This window comes from Somniosus microcephalus, chromosome 19 (genome assembly GCF_052327205.1).
Source record: "Somniosus microcephalus isolate GS21.2 chromosome 19, FLI_Smic_1.0, whole genome shotgun sequence".
Classification (NCBI taxonomy): domain Eukaryota; kingdom Metazoa; phylum Chordata; class Chondrichthyes; order Squaliformes; family Somniosidae; genus Somniosus; species Somniosus microcephalus.
In genome coordinates, this window is record NC_141005.1 from 45,569,155 (window position 1) to 45,591,873 (window position 22,719).

At 45.0% G+C, this 22,719-nt stretch overlaps 1 protein-coding gene across 6 annotated transcripts in view; it reads right to left on the reverse strand.

The window, feature by feature from the left end:
- Positions 1-21,680, reverse strand: part of nf2a (NF2, moesin-ezrin-radixin like (MERLIN) tumor suppressor a) — a 173,244-nt gene extending 151,564 nt beyond the window's left edge. For 2 of the 6 annotated variants that reach the window (XM_085961732.1, XM_085961730.1), the window contains exon 1: positions 21,115-21,678. In XM_085961732.1, coding sequence (XP_085817858.1) covers positions 21,115-21,234 — 120 coding nt within the window. In that variant the 5' untranslated portion in view covers positions 21,235-21,678. Of the gene's footprint in view, positions 1-21,114 lie in introns of all 6 variants that reach the window. The other 4 variants (XM_085961733.1, XM_085961731.1, XM_085961735.1 and 1 more) reach the window with 4 other exon arrangements.
- Between the last annotated feature and the right edge of the window lie 1,039 nt (positions 21,681-22,719).

Sequence of the window (22,719 nt, forward strand, 5' to 3'; positions counted from 1 at the left end):
AGGCTAAATAAGCTGACGCTCTTTTTATTTTATTTTAGATGTGTCTTTTTTGTGGGGGTTCAATAAAGTTCAAAATTATAACCTAAATAAAGTTTTGAAAGCCTGTTTTTATTTGACTGGAACAGTATGTCTATTTTGATGACAAAGATAATATAAGGGTCAGAGACAAAATCCATCAGTGTGCAAAAACACTCAAAATTCCCATAAATTCCCAAAAGTTCCCATGGAAAGTTTCCTCTTTTAAAACTTCCTGGAATTTTGCAACCCTGGGTACAGCAGGAATTAGGAAAGCAAATGGTATGTTGGCCTATATTACAAGAGGATTTGAGTATAAGAGTAAAGACGTCTTACTGCAATTATATAGGGCTTTGGCAAGACCACACCTGGAGTACTGTGTGCAGTTTTGGTCTCCTTACCCCCAAGAAAAGATATACTTGCTATAGAGGGAGTGCAACGAAGGTTCACCAGACTGGTTCCTGGGATGGGAGGATTGTCCTATGAGGCGAGGTTGAGTAGACTAGGCCTATATTCTCTTGAGTTTAGAAGAATGAGGGGTGATTTTTTTTGAAACATACAAAATTCTTACAGGACTTGACCGGGTAGATGCAGGGGGGTGGGGGAATGTTTCCCCTGGCTGGGGAATCTAGAACCAGGGATCACAGTCTCAGAATAAGGGGTCGGACATTTAGGACTGAGATGAGGAAAAATTTCTTCATTCAGGAGGGTGGTGAATCTTCGGAATTCTCTACCCGAAAGGGCTGTGGAGGCTCAGTCGTTGAGTATATTCAAGAGAGAGACCGATAGGTTTTTGAATATTAAGGGAATCAAGGGATTATGGGTATAGTGCAGGAAGGTGGAGATGAGGTAGAAGATCAGCCAAATGGCCTACTTTTGCTCCTATTTCATATGTTCTTATCCGCTCCATCACCAAGACTGCCTACTTCCACCTCCGTAACATCGCCTGACTCTGCCCCTACCTCAGCTCATCTGCTGCTGAAACCCTCATCCATAAGAACATAAGAAATAGGAGCAGGAGTAGGCCAATCGGCCCCTCGAGCCCGCCCCACCATTCAATAAGATCATGGCTGATCTGATCCTAACCTCAAATCTTCTATCACTCTCCATCCACCCGAACCCATGTGATCTCCCGGGAGAGGTGAAAAACCAGATAAAAGACCCAATGGCCAATTTGGGAGAAAAAAAATCTGGGAAATTCCTCTCCGACCCATCTAGGCGATCGAAATTCTTCCAGGAGATCACTCTATCCCTATATTTTCTACAGTACTTACCTTCTGTAAAGGCGATCTCCACCCCAGCCAGGAACAGGAATAAAACCATCTCCTGAAATCTAACATAGAATTAGAACACAGTAGGAGCAGAACCAGGCTACACGGCCCCTGGGTCCACTCCACTACCCACAGGGCCATGACCATTCCGAACCTAGACTCATGTCCAATTTCCTGCCCGCTCCCCGTAACCCTTAATTCCCTTTACTTCTAGGAAACTATCTATTTCTGTTTTAAATTTATTTAATGATGTAGCTTCCACAGCTTTCTGGGGCAGCAAATTCCACAAACCTACCACCCTCTGAGTGAAGAAGTTTCTCCTCATCTCAGTTTTGAAAGAGCAGCCCCTTAGTCTAAGATTATGCCCCCTAGTTCTAGTTTCACCCATCAGTGGGAACATCCTCACCGCATCCACCCGATCAAGCCCCTTCACAATCTTATATGTTTCAATAAGATCGCCTCTCATTCTTCTGAACTCCAATGAGTAGAGTCCCAATCTACTCAACCTCTCCTCATATGACCACCCCCTCATCCCCGGGATTAACCAAGTGAACCTTCTTTGTACTGACTCGAGAGCAAGTATGTCTTTTCTTAAGTATGGACACAAAAACTGTATGCAGTATTCCAGGTGCGGTCTCACCAATACCTTGTACAACTGCAGCAATACCTCCCTGTTTTTATATTCCATCCCCCTAGCAACAAAAGCCAACATTCCATTGGCCTTCTTGATCAATTGCTGCACCTGCATACTAACTTTGAGTTTCGTGCACCAGGACCCTCAGATCCCTTTGTACTACAGTGCTTTCCAGTTTCTTGCCATTAAGATAATAACTTGCTCTATGATTTTTCCTGCCAAAGTGCATAACCTCACACTTTCCAGTATTGTATTCCATCTGCCAAATCTCTGCCCACTTACTTAGCCTGTCTATGTCCCCTTGCAAGTTTTTTATGTCCTCCTCACTCACTACTTTCCCTCCCATCTTTGTATCATCTGCCAACTTTGATATGTTACACTCGGTCCCCTCCTCCAAATCGTTAATATAGATTGTAAAGAGTTGGGGACCCAGCACTGACCCCTGCGGAACACCACTAGTTACTGGTTGCCAATCTGAGAACGAACCATTTATCCCAACTCTCTGCTTTCTGTTAGAGAGCCAATCCTCCACCCACACCAGAATATTACCCCCAATCCCGTGATTTTTTAATCTTGAGCAATAATCTTGTGTGGCACCTTGTCAAATGCCTTTTGGAAGTCTAAATACACTACGTCCACTGGTTCCCCTTTATCCACCCTGTATGTTACTTCCTCAAAAAACTCCAGCAAATTTGTCAAACATGACTTCCCCTTCATGAAGCCATGCTGAGTTTGTCCTATTAAATTATGTTTATCCAAATGTCCCGTTACTGTCTCCTTAATAATAGACTCCAACATTTTACCAACCACAGATGTTAGGCTAACAGGTCTATAGTTTCCAGCCTTCTGCCTACTACCCTTTTTAAATAAGGGTGTTACATTAGCAGTTTTCCAATCTGCCGGGACCTTTGCTGAGTCCAGGGAGTTTTGGAAAATGATTACCAATGCATCCACAATCCCTACCGCCACTTCCCTCAAGACCCTAGGATGCAAGCCATCAGGTCCAGGGGATTTATCCGCCTTCAGTCCCATTATTTTACCAAGTACCACTTCCTTAGTGATTTTAATCGTATTTAGTCCGCCCCCCCCGAGCCCCCTGTTTGTCCAGTGTTGGGATATTCTTAGTGTCCTCTACTGTAAAGACTGATACAAAATAATTGTTCAGCGTTTTTGCCATCTCCATGTTTCCCACCATTAATTTCCCGGTCTCATCCTCTAAGGGACCAACATTTACTTTAGCCACCCTTTTTCTTTTTATATAACTATAGAAACTTTTGCTGTCTGTTTTTATATTTTTTGCTAATTTACTTTCATAATCTATCTTCCCTTTCTTAATCAATCTTTTAGTTATTTTTTGCTGTCTTTTAAAGACTTTCCAATCTTCCATCCTCCCACTAGATTTGGCTACCTTATATGCCCTTGTTTTTAGTCGGATACTATCCTTAATTACTTTACTTAGCCACGGATGGCTATCTTTTCTTTTACACCCTTTTTTCCCCCCTCAGTGGAATATTTTTTTTTTGGAAGTTGTAAAATAACTCCTTAAATGTACACCACTGATCATGTACTGTCTTACCCTTTAATCTATTTTCCCAGTCCACTCTAATCAATTCCGCTCTCATACCTTCATAGTCGCCTTTATTCAAGCTCAGCACGCTTGTTTGAGATCCAACCTTCTCACCCTCTAATTGAATATGGAATTCAACCATGTTATGGTCACTCATTCCAAGGGGATCCTTTACTAGGACATTTTTAATTAATCCTGTCTCATTACACAGGACCAAATCTAAGGTTGCTTGCCCCCTGGTCGGTTCAGTTACATACTGCTCAAGAAACCCATCCCTAATACACTCAATGAACTCATCCTCAAGGCTGCTCTGCCCAATTTGATTTGTCCAGTTAATATGATAATTAAAATCCCCCATAATCATGCTTTTGTTAACTCTAGATTTGACTATTCCAATGCTCTCATGGCCGGCCACATATCTTCCACCCTACATAAAACTTGTGCTCATCCAAAACTCTGCTGCCCGTAGCTTAACTCGCTGTTCCGTTCACCCATCACCCTGTGCTTGCTAACCTACATTGGCTCCCGGTCCGGCAACGCCTCAATTTTAAAATTCTCATCCTTGTTTTCAAATCCTTCCATGTCCCTCCCCATCTCTGCAACCTCCTCCAGCCCTACAAGCCTTCGCGATCTCTGCACTCCTGCAATTCTGGCATCTTGCACATCCCCGATTTTAATCACTCCACGCTCTAGAATTCCCTCCCTAAACCTCTCCGCCTCTCTAGTTCTCTCTCTCCTCCTTTATGATGGTCCCTTTAACCTACCTCTTTGACCAAGCTTTTGGTCATCTGTCCCGATATCTCCTTCTGTGGCTCAGTGTCCAATTCCGATTGATAATGCTCTCGTAAAATGCCTTAGGACGTTTTGCCATGTTAAAGGCGCTATATAAATGCAAGTTGCTGTTGATATCTGCACGGCGTTGCAAATTTGGTAAACATTCGTCAGGCTTTAACTTGTCAAGATATTATGCATTCATTTTTATCTAAGTTCTGAAATACAAAAACCATGCACAATATTGCAATCAATGCTGTAGTAGCGCTTTCTGCTGGACTGAACCGGTCAATTAAAGTATGACACATAAAATGAATTCTAAACTTAAAATCACCCTTTTTTTTTTTTTTAATTTAAGTTTCTCATGGCAAGCTCTTCCACATGACCTCCTTTGGCCAAAAGGGCAAACCCAGAAACTCATCTTTCAAAACCTGCTTGCGATCGGGCAACCAAAGCTCAAAGAAAAATAAAAGGTATGTTTTTCCCTTCAAGTTGAACACTGCTACCATGAGATGCAACACCTAATAGTTTGTCCAAGAACTAGTTATTTAAACCAGATATGAGGCTGAGGTTATATTGCACCAGTGGTCTGAGAAAAATAAGCAGTTGACAAGACCTACTGTTATGAAACAGGCTGTGAATTGCACTTTGCCTGCTCATGCTAGCAATTACACATTCTGGTAAACATAATCTGCCTCCCAGGTAATACATCTGTGCTCTCAAACATTAAATATTTAAGTCACAGAAGATGAAAGTCTCAAAACATAAGACACTGCAGTAAGTATGTTTTGAAAGTATCCAGAAGATCCAACAGACCCCCTGAGCAGCTTTTAAACCCAGCTTCACCTCACATTCGAGTCTTCTCAATCGGGTTTCATACTGGCTGGTTTTAATGCATACTAGTCAGATAGGAATTCGACTCCAGAGTCAAGCTGACAATGTTGCATTAATCAATAACCAAAACCACATTGCTGCATCATCATAAAAGTTTCTTTCTTTTAAAAGTTGTGGTATAACTGTACCATAAGAAACAGGCAGCCCTAGGACTTCAGCCTATGCCCAGTTGGCACAGATGTAATCACAGTTATTCCTACACCACTAAATCACAGATAAATCAGTTCCTTTGAAATAATGTTTTTTTTTATTCTTGGAGGTTATTGCATTACTTATCAAATACTTCCCGGTATTCACCTTTACAGGGGTACATTGAAATTGCTTGATACAATGTTTAAATAGCAGTAGAATGTTAAAACATTAAAAAAGCAGATTTCGAGAAAGAACTGCTTTTGCGTTAACTGCATTAGCAGATTTTGTACACTTCCTTTACAGTCTTCAAGCAGGATATGGCAATTTCATCTAAATGCAAGCTTGCTTTCAAGTTTTTGGACCACGCTAACTCAGCACCTTGCCAACATATCTCGATCCCAACAACATAAAATGAAGAACATGTAAATAACAATCTACAGATGTGGGAAAGTTTATTCATGCTATAAAAATTGTCACTATTTATACAATCAAGTAGAAGAGAGTTTAAAGCGGTCAATGGATTCACATTTAAATATACTTCCATTGTTTCAAATGGAATTTATTTGCCATTACATCAAGGATGTAAAAATAAGTTCCACGGATCAAATGCAATCCTCAAGCCCTAGCAATGCAGCCAACGAGCTCTTCCATTAGTTCTTTGACTTCTTATTCGCTGGTTTATCTTGTTTCGAAAAGACTGCTCTTAGCGCTACTGCTGCATTAACAGGCAAATCTTAAATCAGAACTTCAAGAGCCGTTAGTACCCGCAGCTCGAGGTATGTGCTAATTAACAGGAACATTGGTTTTAAACTATATGTAGCCAAGTGGGAAAATGCAGTGAATATTTAAGTCCACTAGATGGCGCGGTTCATTTTCCCCTTTAGAATTTGAAAAAAGGAGAAAAGGGTTATGGGAAGGGCCATGTGATGCCAAAGGAACCTCCCCTTTCTTCACAGCCTCCATTTTCTAGATCCAGCGTGAGGGGTGTGCTCTGAGGAGAGTTGGGGTGAATATGACTTTTGAAATGAACTTAGTCTGCGTAAAGTACAACTAAAACAGCATTTAGTGCAGCCAGACATAGTTTTAAAGTGATATTGTTTCCCAAATCACTCGATATCACGGGGATGCTTGTAGATTGTCCCACCATGTGCTGGTGTTAACCTTTGTTAAAATTGTTGTTGAGTCCTTGGGGCTACGTTTCGAACGAGTTAAATACTTTCTGTTTGCTTGTAAGAGGTAACAAGTGATAACGGGACATACGAATGTATGGTATGATATGTTTTGTTTTGTATAATGATTTGTGGTTTACCTCATGTTCTGTTTTACAGCAAGCCACTGCCGTATTTTGTCGACTGTGTTTTATGTATTTACAATTTCATCCTAAACCTAGACCCAAGTTATTAATACAGAATAAAAAACCCCAAAAACGAAAGTTCGTGTCCTGTGCTGCTCCATTTCGCCAGGCTACACATTTTGGTACCAGGAGTGGGGTCTGTTAGCTTGGAGTTTCTCAGGTTTGGGAAAGTTACATAAAATACGGCAGTGGGGGAAGAGCGGTGTGGTGCCAAGTGGACCTGGAGACGGACGGAGAGTGCTGCCTGGGGTTGCTAAGGAGGACCAGACCAGACAGACGGGATCCAGAGGGCGCCAGGACCAATCTGGGAGAGGACCCATCAAGGCACCGAGGAGGGACACCATTGGAGAAGAATCGTCACAGCGGCCATCCCATTCAGTGACTGTCAGGGACTTGTGAACTGAGTCAAAATGTTAGACCCTCCTGAGGAGGCGGGTGGAGCTCACAATTCGGATGGTGAGGACAATACCTCGAGTGTGGGTGAGGGCAACCAGATAGATCAACTCAAGGCACAAATTTCAGAGTTGAAAAAAAACCATGACCAAGCAATGGCAATTATTGCCACTCTAGGTAATGGGGCAACCAAGTCATATGTGTATGTACCCAGAGAGCGTCAGATCCAACCATTCAGTGGTGAGGTATCTAAAGATAGTCGTTCAGTTGATGAGTTCATTGAAGAGGTTGAAAGTGTACTACGAGCTAGAGATCAGACTCCTGCAGAGCAGGTAGATTTCATTCGATCTTTGTTGAGGGGGGCAGCCCTACAGGAAATTAGGTTACGGTTGGGTGGAGAGTCTAAGCAGCCCAGTGACCTGTTCAGTTACCTAAGGGGGGCTTTCACCGAAAAACGCAGTGAGTCCCAGCTGTTAGAAACTTTCTATGGACGCAAGCAAGAAGAGGGTGAAGGTTTCCAAGAATACTCACATGCACTCTCTCAGATTATTAGAACTTTGGTAAAGCAATCACCTGATGCTGTGCCGGACACAAAACGGGTTGTCAGAAACAGATTTGTTGATGGTGTTAGAGATCCCTCACTCCGGAGAGAGTTGCGCAAGTTTGTACGAGACAACCCCCAGTCTACCCTGTTCGATGTACGTGAGGAAGCTGTCTTATGGTCCTTAGAAGACCAGCCCTGTAGCACTAAAGTTGCAAAGAGCAAGAATGTAGTGTGTGACAGTACGGGGAGGGATCTTCAGTGTTCTGCCATTGGGGTACCAGGCAGCCAGGCTGTCACTTTACAGGATGTTCTTAAAGTGGTGGCGGAACAGGGTAAAGCTATCGGGGAACTAACAGAGGCAGTACGGGGTCTTGCTCTACAGAAGGAAAACACGGGTAATGACAAGGTTGGGAAACCTAGAGCCAAGCCAAAGTTCACTGATGAAGGTCAGCCTATTTGCTTTAAGTGCAACGGGGCGGGGCACATTGCCAAACAGTGTCCTCAGAAGCACGAGGTAGCAAACACATCCACCAATGCTGGCTGGGGTGCAGGAAAACTAACTCCCTCGATTGCCATGAGCCGGGCAATGCGAGGAAAACCTGCAGGCTCTCAGAACAGTACTGGTATTCGTGACAGATTTCTTGACCGTGCAGTAGGTAAATGTCCAGTAGTAGATCTCAAGATTGGGGGGGTTACTGCTAACTGTTTACTGGATACCGGGAGCCAAGTCAGCACTATTACTGAAGTTTTTTTCAGAGAGCACTTACTTGGGAGGGATGAGGATATGCTGCCTACAACCGGGTGGCTTAAGATCACTGCCGCCAACGGGTTGGACATTCCCTACTTGGGCTACCTTGAGTTAGACGTTGAAACTATGGGCATAACCTTACCCGAATGTGGTTTCCTGGTAGTCAAAGAGCATCAGCAGTCACAGCCTGCAGCACCAGGTCTTATTGGTATGAACATCATCAGCCGATGCAGACAACTAGTTCATGCTGAGTTTGACACTGCTCTAGGGGGAAAGTTGGATTCAGATTGGAGGGAAGCATTTCAGCAAGTACAACAGTGTAACATCACTCCAAAGTCATCTTCTGTCCGTGTAGCTGGTAGGGGTGCTGTACATGTGCCTGCGTCTTCCATAGCTACAGTCTATGTAAAGGGACTTAAAACTCAGTCAGGTGGCAGCACTAAAATGCTGTTGGAGCCAGGTAACACACCATTGCCAGGTGGCCTGGTAGTTGTCCCCACTCTAGTTGAATCAAAGGGACATTTATTTCCAGTGCAGGTGGTAAATTTCTCTGAGGAGGATGTGTGGTTAAACCCCAGGACCAGGCTTGGTATTCCGACTCAGGCAGAGTGTGTAGACAAGGACTCCTGTGAGGTGCGATTTCAACGCATCTCCGCTAACACAGAGGAAGTAACTGTTGGCAGACAAGAAGGACAGATGACAGACCAAGACATTCAGTTGCTTTTGGACAAACTACACATAGGTGGCACACAGGGCCAACAAGCAGAGTTAGGTGCACTTTTAGCCAGGTATTCGGAAGTATTTGCTTTTAAGGATGAGGACCTAGGCTACACTGATAAAGTTGAGCATGAGATTAACTTGGTAGATGACGCACCAGTTACAGAGCCATACCGTCGTATCCCACCTACACTGTACAAAGAGGTGAGGGACCACATCACTAAGCTTTTAAGAAAGCGTGTCATCCAGGAGAGCAATAGTTCATACGCTTCACCCATAGTGGTAGTTCGTAAGACTGATGGAGACATACGACTATGTGTTGACTTTAGGAAACTAAACTCAAAAACCAGACGTAACGCATTTCCTTTGCCCCGCATTGACGAGAGTTTTGATGCCCTTCATGGTGCAAAGTTCTTCTCGACCATTGATCTTGCAAGTGGGTACCACCAGGTTGCTGTTCGTGAAAGTGACAGGCCTAAGACTGCTTTTACAACTCCTTTTGGCCTTTTTGAGTACCTCAGAATGCTTTTTGGTGTCTGTAATGGACCTGCGACTTTTCAACGACTTATGCAAGCGACTATGAGCGATTTAGTGTTCCACATCCTATTAGTGTATTTAGATGACATCCTTGTGTTCTCTCAGACCTTCCCGGACCATTTAGAGAGGCTTGAGACAGCTCTAAGACGACTGAAAGAGACAGGTTTGAAAGTAAAGCTTGAAAAGTGTCACTTCCTGCAGCAGGAAGTCAGGTTCCTTGGGCATCAAATTTCAGGGGAGGGTATAGGGACAGATCCAGAGAAAATTGCCGCCGTAAAGAAGTGGCCGGTCCCCAGTACAGTCAAAGATCTGAGGTCATTTCTTGGTTTCTGTAGTTATTACAGGAGGTTCATTGAGGATTTTTCTAAACGAGCTGGCCCTCTCCATGACGTAGTCAATGCATGCCTTAGGGAAGACAGCCCAGCAAAACGGTTGTTTGAAGGTTCATGGACAGCGGCGTGCCAAGTTGCTTTCGAACAGCTGAAAGAAAAGCTGATCAGTGCTCCAGTGTTAGGTTACGCAGATTTCACTCAGCCTTTTATTGTAGAGACGGATGCCAGTAACCTAGGATTAGGTGCCATCCTCCACCAGCAGCAGGGAGATAGGAAGAGAGTGATAGCATATGCCAGTAGGAGGCTCCGTAATGCTGAAAGAAATGACAGAAACTACAGCAGTATGAAACTAGAGCTCCTCGCCCTCAAATGGGCTGTTTCAGAGAAATTTCGAGGTTACCTTCTAGGTTCCAAGTTCACTGTCATAACAGGTAACAACCCCCTGTGTCACCTTTCTACAGCTAAGTTAGGTGCTGTTGAGCAAAGATGGGTGGCTCAGTTAGCTGTTTTTGACTTTGACGTCAAGTACCGCCCAGGCCGCTGTAATGCAGCAGCAGATGCCCTCTCTAGGCAGCCGTTAGCAGGGGAGCCCGAGTCAGACAGTGGGGATGCGGACTATGATGGTTGTGTGGCCATATGTAATGTCACTCACAAGGGAACAGCTCTAGGACCAGACTTAGGGACAGCAGGAGTCAAGTGCTGTAAAGTCAGACAGATCCGTGTTTCGGACGCAGAAGAAAGTACTGAGCGTAGTGAGTTGCAGGGTAACACACCAACACTTCCCGGTTACTCTAAAGAGGAACTACGTAAGTTTCAGGACACAGACCCCACCCTCAGCGTGTTTAGGAAGTTTTGGGGTGAGCAGCGAAGGCCAACTTACAAGGAGAGGTCGCAGTTATCCAAGCTAGTATTATCCACGTTAAAGCAGTGGCCCCGTATTTGTGAGCAAGATGGTTTGTTGTACCGTGTAATCGAGGATGTCCATGTTGGTGAGTGTCACCAGCTACTACTGCCCTCTTGTTTGAAAGAAGTCGTGCTTGAAGGTGTGCATGATCGTATGGGCCATCAGGGAATAGAGCGCACACAGAACCTTTTGAGACAGAGATGTTTTTGGGTTGGGATGTATGGGGATGTGGAACAGTGGGTCAAGAAATGCGAGAGGTGTGTTTTGACAAAAATGCCCCACCCCAAGATACATGCCCCTATGAAATCATTTCTAGCCTCCCGGCCCCTTGAAGTAGTTGCTGTAGATTTCACCATGCTGGAACCGGCCTCCGATGGTCGTGAGAATGTGTTAGTGGTGACCGATGTTTTCACTAAATTCACACAAGCCTTCCCTACTTGGGACCAAAAGGCTGATACCACGGCAAAAGTCCTTCTCAAAGAGTGGTTCATGAAGTATGGGGCCCCAGAAAGATTGCATTCAGACAGAGGTCGAAATTTTGAGAGTGAAATCATTGCCGAGCTGTGTAAGCTTTATGGTGTAAAGAAAACCCGCACTACCCCACACCACCCAGAAGGAAATGCTCAATGTGAGAGATTCAACAGATCTTTACATGATCTTTTGCGTACACTGCCTCCAGAAAAGAAGCACCGCTGGCCTGAGCACTTATCTGAGTTGGTGTATGCCTACAATGTAGCACCCCATGCTACGACTGGCTACTCACCGTACTATCTGCTTTTCGGGGTTCATCCACACCTTCCTGTAGATGCTTTATTAGGTCAGGAGCAAGTGTTAGACAAGAAACATGAGTGGTTGGTTGTCCACCAAGAGCGTTTGAAGGAGGCACATGCAAGGGCAAGAGAGTACACTGAAAAGAAATCAGCTCAAAGAATTGAACTTAACAAAGACAAAGTGTACTGTCCAACCATTGAGGTGGGTCAGTTGGTATACTTACGACACAGGCCTTTGGGTAGGAACAAAATTCAGGATGCTTGGGGTCCTACTGTGTACAGAGTGGTGGAGGTACAGGGTACTACACATGCAGTTGAGCCTGTAGAGGGCGGTCCTTTAAAAAGGGTCCATAGAGTTAATCTTAGGCCATGTGTCACCCCCTGTCCCTGAGCCTAGGCGGACGAGAACCAAGTCCCCCGTCACCGTACCCCCTGTCACTCTTTTGACAGAATCGTTGCCAGAGCCCTCTGATACTGAGTTTGTTGTGGTAGAGGAAGTCACCTATCCAGAGTTAACTCAGGAGGAAAAAGTAAACAATGATCCTGTTGGTAACGCCCAAGATGTACAGGAATCAGAGGCTGTTTCTGAGCCAGAGCATTCAGATCCTTCTGAGTGTGGGACTGAGGTTGAGGTACCCATTCCGGCTCCTCGCAGAACTAAAAGAGCCAATGCTGGGGTAAACCCTAACCCATACCATTTGCCTCAGTCAGCCTGTAATGCAGTCTCACTCAGTCCTGAGGTGTTCTCTCATGTTTTATCGAGTCTGGGTACTGCCTTTTTTCAAGAAGCTGTAAAAGAAGTGAAAAACGGGTGCTAAGTCACCGAGGACGTTGACTTTAAAGCAGGGGAGAATGTAGCCAAGTGGGAAAATGCAGTGAATATTTAAGTCCACTAGATGGCGCGGTTCATTTTCCCCTTTAGAATTTGAAAAAAGGAGAAAAGGGTTATGGGAAGGGCCATGTGATGCCAAAGGAACCTCCCCTTTCTTCACAGCCTCCATTTTCTAGATCCAGCGTGAGGGGTGTGCTCTGAGGAGAGTTGGGGTGAATATGACTTTTGAAATGAACTTAGTCTGCGTAAAGTACAACTAAAACAGCATTTAGTGCAGCCAGACATAGTTTTAAAGTGATATTGTTTCCCAAATCACTCGATATCACGGGGATGCTTGTAGATTGTCCCACCATGTGCTGGTGTTAACCTTTGTTAAAATTGTTGTTGAGTCCTTGGGGCTACGTTTCGAACGAGTTAAATACTTTCTGTTTGCTTGTAAGAGGTAACAAGTGATAACGGGACATACGAATGTATGGTATGATATGTTTTGTTTTGTATAATGATTTGTGGTTTACCTCATGTTCTGTTTTACAGCAAGCCACTGCCGTATTTTGTCGACTGTGTTTTATGTATTTACAATTTCATCCTAAACCTAGACCCAAGTTATTAATACAGAATAAAAAACCCCAAAAACGAAAGTTCGTGTCCTGTGCTGCTCCATTTCGCCAGGCTACATATATAGCCCCGAATTTCCTGGATCTTAATTGCATCCAAAGTTGTACCAGATTCTGCAGGATCATGCCGACGGGAACTTATGCCCATACTTCCTGCCGAGCTCATTTGCCTACACCAGAACATAAATATGGCATAAAGCAAGCGGAAATGCAGTGCCACCAATAGGTATAATTGCAAGTGAGCTGCGGTCTTCCGATATGGCATCTCACTCTCGGAGCCTCTGCTGCTCCGGTTGCATTATTATGCAGAACGGCTGGTAAAGCCAATTGGGAAGGCCATTCCAGTTATTTAATCCCTCTAAAGACATGGGGAGGTGGGGCAGAATCTGAATAATTTCAGGTGCACGGAGACTCACAGCACTTTGGTTACGTATAGTGTAGGTCTCAGTAAGAAAAATTCCAAAAAAAAGGTCATTCTGATTGTGACGTTTTTGAAGAAGTTACCTTTGAAATTATATAAAATAGCAGGGGGGGGGAGAAAGAGAGAGAGAGAGAGAGAGAGAGAGATCAGGGACCCAGAATAAATTTCACACTAGGAACAACTAAAATTGAACAAACCACTAACTACACACACTTGGGCTTAAAAATCAGTTCTACGGGAAATTTTCATCTGGCTGTGAATGAACTGAAAGAGAAAGCAAGGGGGGCTTTCTATGCCATTAAAAAATCAATCCAAATAGAAATCCCAATTAGCATTTGGCTCAAAATTTTCAAATCAGTAATTGAACCAATTGCACTCTATGGCAGTGAGGTGTGGGGACCACTAACACAACAAGAATTTGCAAAATGGGACAAACACCCAATTGAGATCCTACATGCAGAATTCTGTAAAAGTATCCTCCGGACTCAAAGGAAAACCGTAAACAATGCATGCAGGGCAGAACTAGGCCAATATCCATTAATAATTGCTATCCAAAAAAGAGCCACCAAATTTTGGAAACACCTAAAGATGAGCAACCTCCACTGCTATCATTACGAAGCCCTGAAATGCCAAGAGAGGATCATAAAGAAGAATACCCTCAGTCAACTAGTCCTGGGACTCAGTGAAGTACCTACTAACACTACTAACAATAACCAGCCCCAGAACAGTGACATCGTAGCACAGAGAATTCGACCCAACACAATTGTCACTAAGCAAAAGGAAAAATATCTGTCATATTGGGCAGAAACATCAAAAACCCAAAACAAACTCAATTGCTACTTGGCCCTAAACAGACAATACAACATGGCTGAATACCTGACCACGGTAAAAGATAGCAAATTGAGAAAAACCTTGACTATGTACAGACTTAGTGAGCATAGCCTGGCTATCGAAAAAGGCAGACACAGACAGACCTGGCTGACGAGAGAACAGGATATGCTCTCACTGCAGTCAGGGAGTGGTGGAGACAGAGATGCACTTCCTCACAGCTTGTGGAAAATATCAGGGCATAAGGGAGAATTTCTACCCAAAATTCACAAAAATATGACCTGAATTCAGAAATTTGAATGACGACCAAAAACTCCAATACCTACTAGGGGAACAGAGAAATTGTGTAACCTTAGCGGCACACTATGTTACAGCTTGCCATAAACAGAGGGACAACCATTAAATCTAAGAAAAAAGTATATACAAATTATATGAATGTATACTTATACACTCAGGGATATATGTTTATACACTGTATGGATAGATCTGCATTTCTGTGTTCAACCATAAATGTTTTTCGATACTTTAACAACATAAGATGTACCTCATCATGCCAATAAAGCGATTTGAATTGGGGGGGGGGGGGAAAAGAAGGGAGGGGGGGGAAGAAGGGAGGGGGGGGAAGAAGGGAGGGGGGGGAAGAAGGGAGGGGGGGGAAGAAGGGAGGGGGGGAAGAAGGGAGGGGGGGAAGAAGGGAGGGGGGGAAGAAGGGAGGGGGGGAAGAAGGGAGGGGGGAAGAAGGGAGGGGGGAAGAAGGGAGGGGGGAAGAAGGGAGGGGGGAAGAAGGGAGGGGGGGAAGAAGGGAGGGGGGGGAAGAAGGGAGGGGGGGGAAGAAGGGAGGGGGGGGAAGAAGGGAGGGGGGGGAAGAAGGGAGGGGGGGAAGAAGGGAGGGGGGGGGAAGAAGGGAGGGGGGGGAAGAAGGGAGGGGGGGGAAGAAGGGAGGGGGGGGAAGAAGGGAGGGGGGGAAGAAGGGAGGGGGGGGAAGAAGGGAGGGGGGGGAAGAAGGGAGGGGGGGAAGAAGGGAGGGGGGGGAAGAAGGGAGGGGGGGGAAGAAGGGAGGGGGGGGAAGAAGGGAGGGGGGGGAAGAAGGGAGGGGGGGGAAGAAGGGAGGGGGGGGAAGAAGGGAGGGGGGGGAAGAAGGGAGGGGGGGGAAGAAGGGAGGGGGGGGAAGAAGGGAGGGGGGGAAGAAGGGAGGGGGGGAAGAAGGGAGGGGGGGGAAGAAGGGAGGGGGGGAAGAAGGGAGGGGGGGAAGAAGGGAGGGGGGAAGAAGGGAGGGGGGGAAGAAGGGAGGGGGGGAAGAAGGGAGGGGGGGAAGAAGGGAGGGGGGGAAGAAGGGAGGGGGGGAAGAAGGGAGGGGGGGAAGAAGGGAGGGGGGGAAGAAGGGAGGGGGGGAAGAAGGGAGGGGGGGAAGAAGGGAGGGGGGGAAGAAGGGAGGGGGGGAAGAAGGGAGGGGGGGAAGAAGGGAGGGGGGGGAAGAAGGGAGGGGGGAAGAAGGGAGGGGGGAAGAAGGGAGGGGGGAAGAAGGGAGGGGGGAAGAAGGGAGGGGGGAAGAAGGGAGGGGGGGAAGAAGGGAGGGGGGGGAAGAAGGGAGGGGGGGGAAGAAGGGAGGGGGGGGAAGAAGGGAGGGGGAGAAGAAGGGAGGGGGAGAAGAAGGGAGGGGGGGAAGAAGGGAGGGGGGGAAGAAGGGAGGGGGGGAAGAAGGGAGGGGGGGAAGAAGGGAGGGGGGGAAGAAGGGAGGGGGGGAAGAAGGGAGGGGGGGAAGAAGGGAGGGGGGGAAGAAGGGAGGGGGGGAAGAAGGGAGGGGGGGAAGAAGGGAGGGGGGGAAGAAGGGAGGGGGGGAAGAAGGGAGGGGGGAAGAAGGGAGGGGGGGAAGAAGGGAGGGGGGGAAGGAGGGAGGGGGGAAGGGAGGGGGGGGGGAAGGGGGGGGAAGAAAAAGAGAAAAAAAAACAACTTACATTTATATAGCGCCTTTCTCGACCACCGGACGTCTCAAAGCGCTTTACATCCAATTAAGTACTTTTTTTTGGAGTGTAGTCACTGTTGTGATGTGGTAAACGCAGCAGCCAATCTGCGCACAGCAAGCTCCCACAAACAGCAATGTGATAATGACCAGATAATCTGTTTTTGTTATGTTAATTGAGGGATAACTGTTGGCCAGGACACCAGGTAATAACTCCCCTGCTCTTCTTCGAAATAGTGCCATGGGTTCTTTTACATCTACCTGAGAGAGCAGACCGGGCCTCGGTTTAACGTCTCATCCGAAAGATGGCACCTCAGACAGTGCAGCACTCCCTCAGCACTGCACTGGAGTGTCAGCCTAGATTTATGTGTGGGACTTGAACCCACAACCTTCTGACTCATTGTGTGGTAAGTGTGCTACCAACTGAGCCACAGCTGACTATATCTATAAAGAGAGAGAGAGAGAGAGAGAGAGAGAGATGTACATAGATGGAGGATATGCATTTCCTTGCAGTGAAGTAAACCCCAAATTCACTGCAGTTCAAATCACAGTACAAAATCAGCGCAGTCCAAACCACACTATTCAATTGCAGGAAGCGATTATCTACTGCTGTCCACCTGTAGCCAACGAAACAAGTCTGATAAAAAGCACCACACGCTCCAACTGTATTTTATTATAAGCAATAACACAAACTGAAGTACGTTCAACGCAGCAATACTACACAAAGAAAGAGAAAAAGAACTTGCAATGTTTACAGTGATCTCTTAAAATGTTAGATCAGTGCTACCAGATCCAGTGTTGTCAGACACATGCCTCCCCTCACCGCTCACACATACTAGGAATCTACTAGTGAGCCAAACGCCAAAATTCATCCCTTAGTTCTGCCAAACCTCAAGTTATCCCTCCATAATTCTGCCAAATCCCAAATTTTTCCTCCACGGCGATGCCAGACCAAAGGATCCCCTCCTCCTCAACGCTGCAAGACCCCAGCAGAGCCACCACAGTGCTGCCAAAACCCAGCACGTTCACCCAGTGCGACAAAAGCTCCAACATCCCCGAGGCCCATCCAAGCCAAGGACTGCTCCAACCTCCACCAAAGTGCAGTACCACACTAACTGCAGGGAACATAAAAACTGACTGTAAAAGCTTTTATAGATATGTGAAGAGAACAAAATTGGTGAAGTCAAGCGTAGGTCCCTTGCAGTCAGAATCAGGGGAATTTATAATGGGGAACAAAGAAATGGCAGACCAATTAAATACATACTTTGGTTCTGTCTTCACAAAGGAAGACACAAATAACCTCCCAGAGATGTCGGGGAACACAAGGTCTGATGAGAGAGAAGAACTGAAAGAAGTCAGTATTTGTAGGGAAATGGTGTTAGGGAAATTGATGGGATTGAAGGCTGATAAATCCCCAGGGCCTGATAATCTACATCCTAGGGTACTCAAGGAAGTGGCCCTAGAAATAGTAGATGCATTGCTGGTCATCTTCCAAAATTCGATAGACTCGAACAGTTCCCATGGATTGGAGGGTAGCTAATGTTACCCCACTATTCAAAAAAGGTGGTAGAGAGAAAACAGGGAATTATAGACCGGTAAACTTGACATCGGTAGTGGGGAAAATGCTAGAGTCCATTATAAAAGGTGTAATAGCAGAGCACTTGGAAAACAGTGACAGGATCGGACAAGAAGGAGCTAGATATATTTCTTAAGGCTAAAGGGATCAAGGGATATGAGGAGAAGGCAGGGACAGGGTACTGAATTTGGATGATCGGCCATGATCTCATTGAATGGCAGAGCAGGCTCGAGGGGCCGAATGGCCTACTCCTGCTCCAATCTTCTATGTAAACCCCATTCCCCTACCCAGTACCGCTAAATACCAGGGCCTGAAGTTTCCACTTTGATTGTGCTTTTTTTTTGGCGCATTTCATCCAATATCGCCGTAACCGCCGCAAAGCATTGTGGAATTTTAAGCACAAATTGCGTTCAGCGCATCTCGAGTTTCCACGATCTTTTGCGCTAGTTTTTTAAATATCGTGCTAGAAGCAGGCCCTGCCCACGCCCCCAGGGTGAATTAATCACCATTGGGAGTTTCCGCTAATTTGCAGGCCTTCAAGGAAGCTCAAAAAATTAAGCTGGATCTTTTGGGCGCAAGGACACTAATAGGTACGTTTGGAAAGATTTTGAATTCATTTTTTTTTTTTTTTAATTTACTAAAGGAACTGACTACTGTACCCCAATCTAACTAGAAAATAGTTTTGTATCTTTTTTAGAAGTCATTTTCAGTCATTTAAATAGTGGATTGACACTAATTTAAAATGCTTATTTTTTGTGATGAACCAGTTTTTAGCTGTATTAATCAAACTTTACCAAGTTACCACTCTTAAATATATCATGGAATAATTTTTAAAGCAATTTTTTTTAAATCACGTATTAAAACGCTGCCCGATAGCGCTAGTTCATGGCAGATTTTGCGTTTGGTGATATGCAAATGAGTGAGCGGAAACAGGCGCAATTTGCGTTGGAATTGCCGATTGGCCCCAAGGCGGAAACTCTACCCCCAGATATCCAACTCCAACTGGTACATGTTGCTGTGTTAGCTCACATTCTGGTAAGGGATAAAAATTAAATACATGGGTAAATAATACATATAAAGGTCAGTTATTTATGGTTTTCATGGAATAATGGACAGCTGTGGAATTTGGTTCCCAAAGCTCCAGTAAAATTCTCAGAATATAAATTTAATACAAATGGATTTAGACTTATTCAGTCACTGTAAACAGTGGCCCTGAGGTTATCCCATACATGGCATAACAGCCCTATTACTATGAAACAGCATATCCTTTGACTTATGAATAACACCATGGTAAATCTGCTGGTTTAAATGACTGTTTTAATAAGCACTGGAATATTTGATGGCTAAGTAATTGGCAATACTAGTATATTTGATTCAAAATAGTAAGTCTTTTGTACAACAGAAAAATAATATTCTAACTCTCCACTCTGCATACCCCATACTAAAATACAACATAAATGAAAGATATGTTCTGCATTTCTGTTGAAATAAGATTTGTATCAGCAGTAATGAAGCAGACTGTTAATAATCTGTATACTACAATTTTCATAATTTGCTTTTTACATCTTTGTCAACATACACCAACAAAACAACTGATTGGCAAATACATTTGATCACCAAACAGCTTTACTAAGCTATTTTGTACCCAATAATTTTGACAAGTATATAAATGCTTTGGACCTCGTATTTGTGGTAGGCCTCCTCCTTTTAAGACTCAGTCTTGACAAGCCAGTTTTATTTTTTGCAAGAAGCATTATTTATAGTATCCACAATTAGCTTTGTGCTTTCATGGGACCAAATAGTTTAATCAGTTTCTTTATTCTCATGGTTTACATCATTGCAAGATTGGTGGCTAAAAAACACAATTCAGTTGATAAATTTAAACTGAAGACCATCAATCAATATATTTTTCAAGTTTCCAACTACTTCCCTCTAGCACAATGCAATGGAACTTCTCAAAACCTTCCATGGAATGTTGTTCTACATTAAATTCTCATATTTGACAAATTCTCTTCCCACTCCAAAAAAGTATTTTTCCCTCAAGATTTCATTATTTTAAGTGAGTTAAAAGATAAAATAGTTAGAGTCTCAATCTTTTAATTCGCATGGACCGATTGGGCCGAATGGCCTGTTTCTGTGCCGTATATCTTATATAATTGCCATTTCTTGGCTGTTTTATAAACTGGTTGAACATTTTGTTACTCTCACTACCTAATGCAAATTCTTACCAGCGGTCATTTTCCACAATACTGTTATACACAAATGCTGTAAATTTTCCTGCCATCACAGTTGGATCCAAATATTCTTAGCTTCCTCTATGTGGCCAAGCCAACTAATTTCTGTCACATTACTCTAGCAAATCACTGCAAAATGCTTTGATATATACTGAACAGCTGATGAACTTATCTACTGTGAAAAATTTACCAATTTTTCCTACATTTTACTCTCAGATGTGTATTACAATGTTCTTAAGGGAGGAAAAAAAGGTAACTGCAAACATAGAAGACAAAAATGACCTATGTTAAAAAAAAAACTGACTTCAAGCACTTAAAGTGGACCAATATTCCCACATTTTTCACCAATGTAGCCTATTGAACACTTGTTTTTGATCTCCCACTGGAAAAAGATGCAATTGTCTGCCTCTCGGTGTTGGGCAATGGTTTTGATCCTGGTGTTTCAATACAATTAAAAAGTAATGCACTCGAAGATATGGGGTCCTGCTAAATGAATTGCTCTGAAAAGTTGGAACGTCTCTTGGGTAGGGTAGTTATAAAAAAAAACGAACTTATTTACAGGAAAGTACTTTTTATTATTATGTACTTTTTTTAAGGTAAAGATTTTCCCCAGAGTATTGTCGTCCTTTTAATTCTAACAAATTTGGAGGGGGGTTCAATTGGCTATAAACTGCTCCAAAGTCATTCTCTGTTCATACTGCGGAGAACCTTTTAACGCATTCTCAGCCAGCTAAAAATTTGTAGCCCTGCCTTCGATCTAGTTCCTTTTCTCTCCAGTTTTGAAGAAGGGTCAAACCCGAAACGTCAACTCAAATTTCTCTCCACGGATGTTGCCTGACCTGCTGAGTTTTTCCAGCATTTTCTGTTGTTATTAAAAATTTGTAATGTTTGGATTACAAAACGGAGTTTTCTATTTTTTAATGCTTCTCTAAAGAAAACCGCATAAGATGGCTATAAAAAGATTGTGCTAACTTTTTCGGTGGAATGGTGGGGGGGGGGGTGAAATGCTGTCAAAACAGAAGGTGACAACACAAAACCTGCAACAAGCGAGTGCAAAGTACAGTACCTCGCAGCTAAACTCCATCTCGGCATCGATGGTAAGAATCCGAACACTGAAAGTTTTCATCCGCTTCCTCTTCAAGGAGCCGAGGTTCATTTTCGCGGCTATGCTGCTGGCCACCGACATCCTGGCCGCCAAGATCAGCAGCGCCCGCCACTGCTGGAGCTGGCCCGGTGACGGTTGCTAGGGGAGCGGAAGGTTTCTATGGTAACCCGTTAGTTTGCAAACCGGATGGTTTTCCTTTGCCACCTTCTTGTGATTTGACTTTCCCCCTCCTCTCCCCTGGGATAAGACGTCGTTCTTCCCACCGATGATTACCTACAAACTCCTAACTTTCTTTCTCCCCCCACCCCCAAACTTTCTTATTAAAAAAAAGGCAGTAGCGACGCGGCCTTCAGTTTCCATCAATCCATCGCCCAGTATCCCGGCTCCGGCCGCAGTTAAACTTTATAGGTGAGAGGGTAGTGGTTGGTTAAACAATTAGCAATGAGGCGGAGAGGGTAACCCGAGGCAGTGCTGCCATTCCCACCGATTGCCAGCTCCGCTTCCCCTCGCCCGCCACCAGCTGACTGAACTTGAAGCTGCTTCCAGCCCCGCCCCACCCACACCCGGGTGCGAGGTCCCGCCCATCCTACCCGCTGATTGGCTCAACGGCCGCGTTGCGCGCAAAACTCAAAGTTCGGTTGGCCACTGCCAACTGTCAATCACGAGGAAGTCGCTGTCGAGCTGCGTTGTGAGTCGTGTGTACTCTTTTGGTGCACACTGTAAAACACATAAACTGTTAAGTTTTCTTTAATTTTTTTTTAGTTAACATACTTAAATTAAGGCTCTCCCAGCCTGGCCTCTTAATCTATTTCATTTCCTGTGCTTCTTTAGTCTTGACAAAGGGTTTTCACCCGAAACGTTGATTTTATTTTCTCTCCACGGATGTTACCTGGCCTGCTGAGTTTTTCCAGCATTTTCTGTTGTTATTTTGGATTTCCAGCATCTGCAGTATTTTGCTATCATATTTAAATTAAAATTTGGTTGGCCGGGGTGATGACGCACTCCAGTCCCACCGGTCGCGGCACACCTCGAGTGTGCCGGCGGACACCGCGTGCTCCGTCTCCAGGGCCACCCGGGCACGAACATGGCCGCGGAAGAGAGGCAGGCAGTCGGGCCGAACGAGCCCCCCCCTCCCCTCGACCGCCCGCTGCCTGGACCAGTTGATGGCCACTTTGGCCAGGCCCAGGAGCAGTCCTACAAGGAGGTTCCCCCGACCTGCCTGCTCTCCTCCGCACCGGGTGACCGAAGATCAGGAGCGTGGGACTGAAGTGCAGCCAAAAATCGAGGAGCAGCCCCTTCAAATAATGGAAGAGGAGCTGCAACCTCTCACACTCAGTATAAACATGGGACACAGACTCCTCCAGGCCACAGAAAAGGCAGACGGCCTGGGAGTCCACTTAAAACCTTATTGCACTGGACTGCTCCGTGCAACACCCTCCAGGCCAAGTCCCGTAAGTAGTGTGTATGTCACACCAAGAGGTTCGGGATTGCAGGAAAGGACCGTTACATCGTGCATCCTGCTGATTGCAACCACATGGGGTGGGAGGAACCTTTACAACTTTTGAA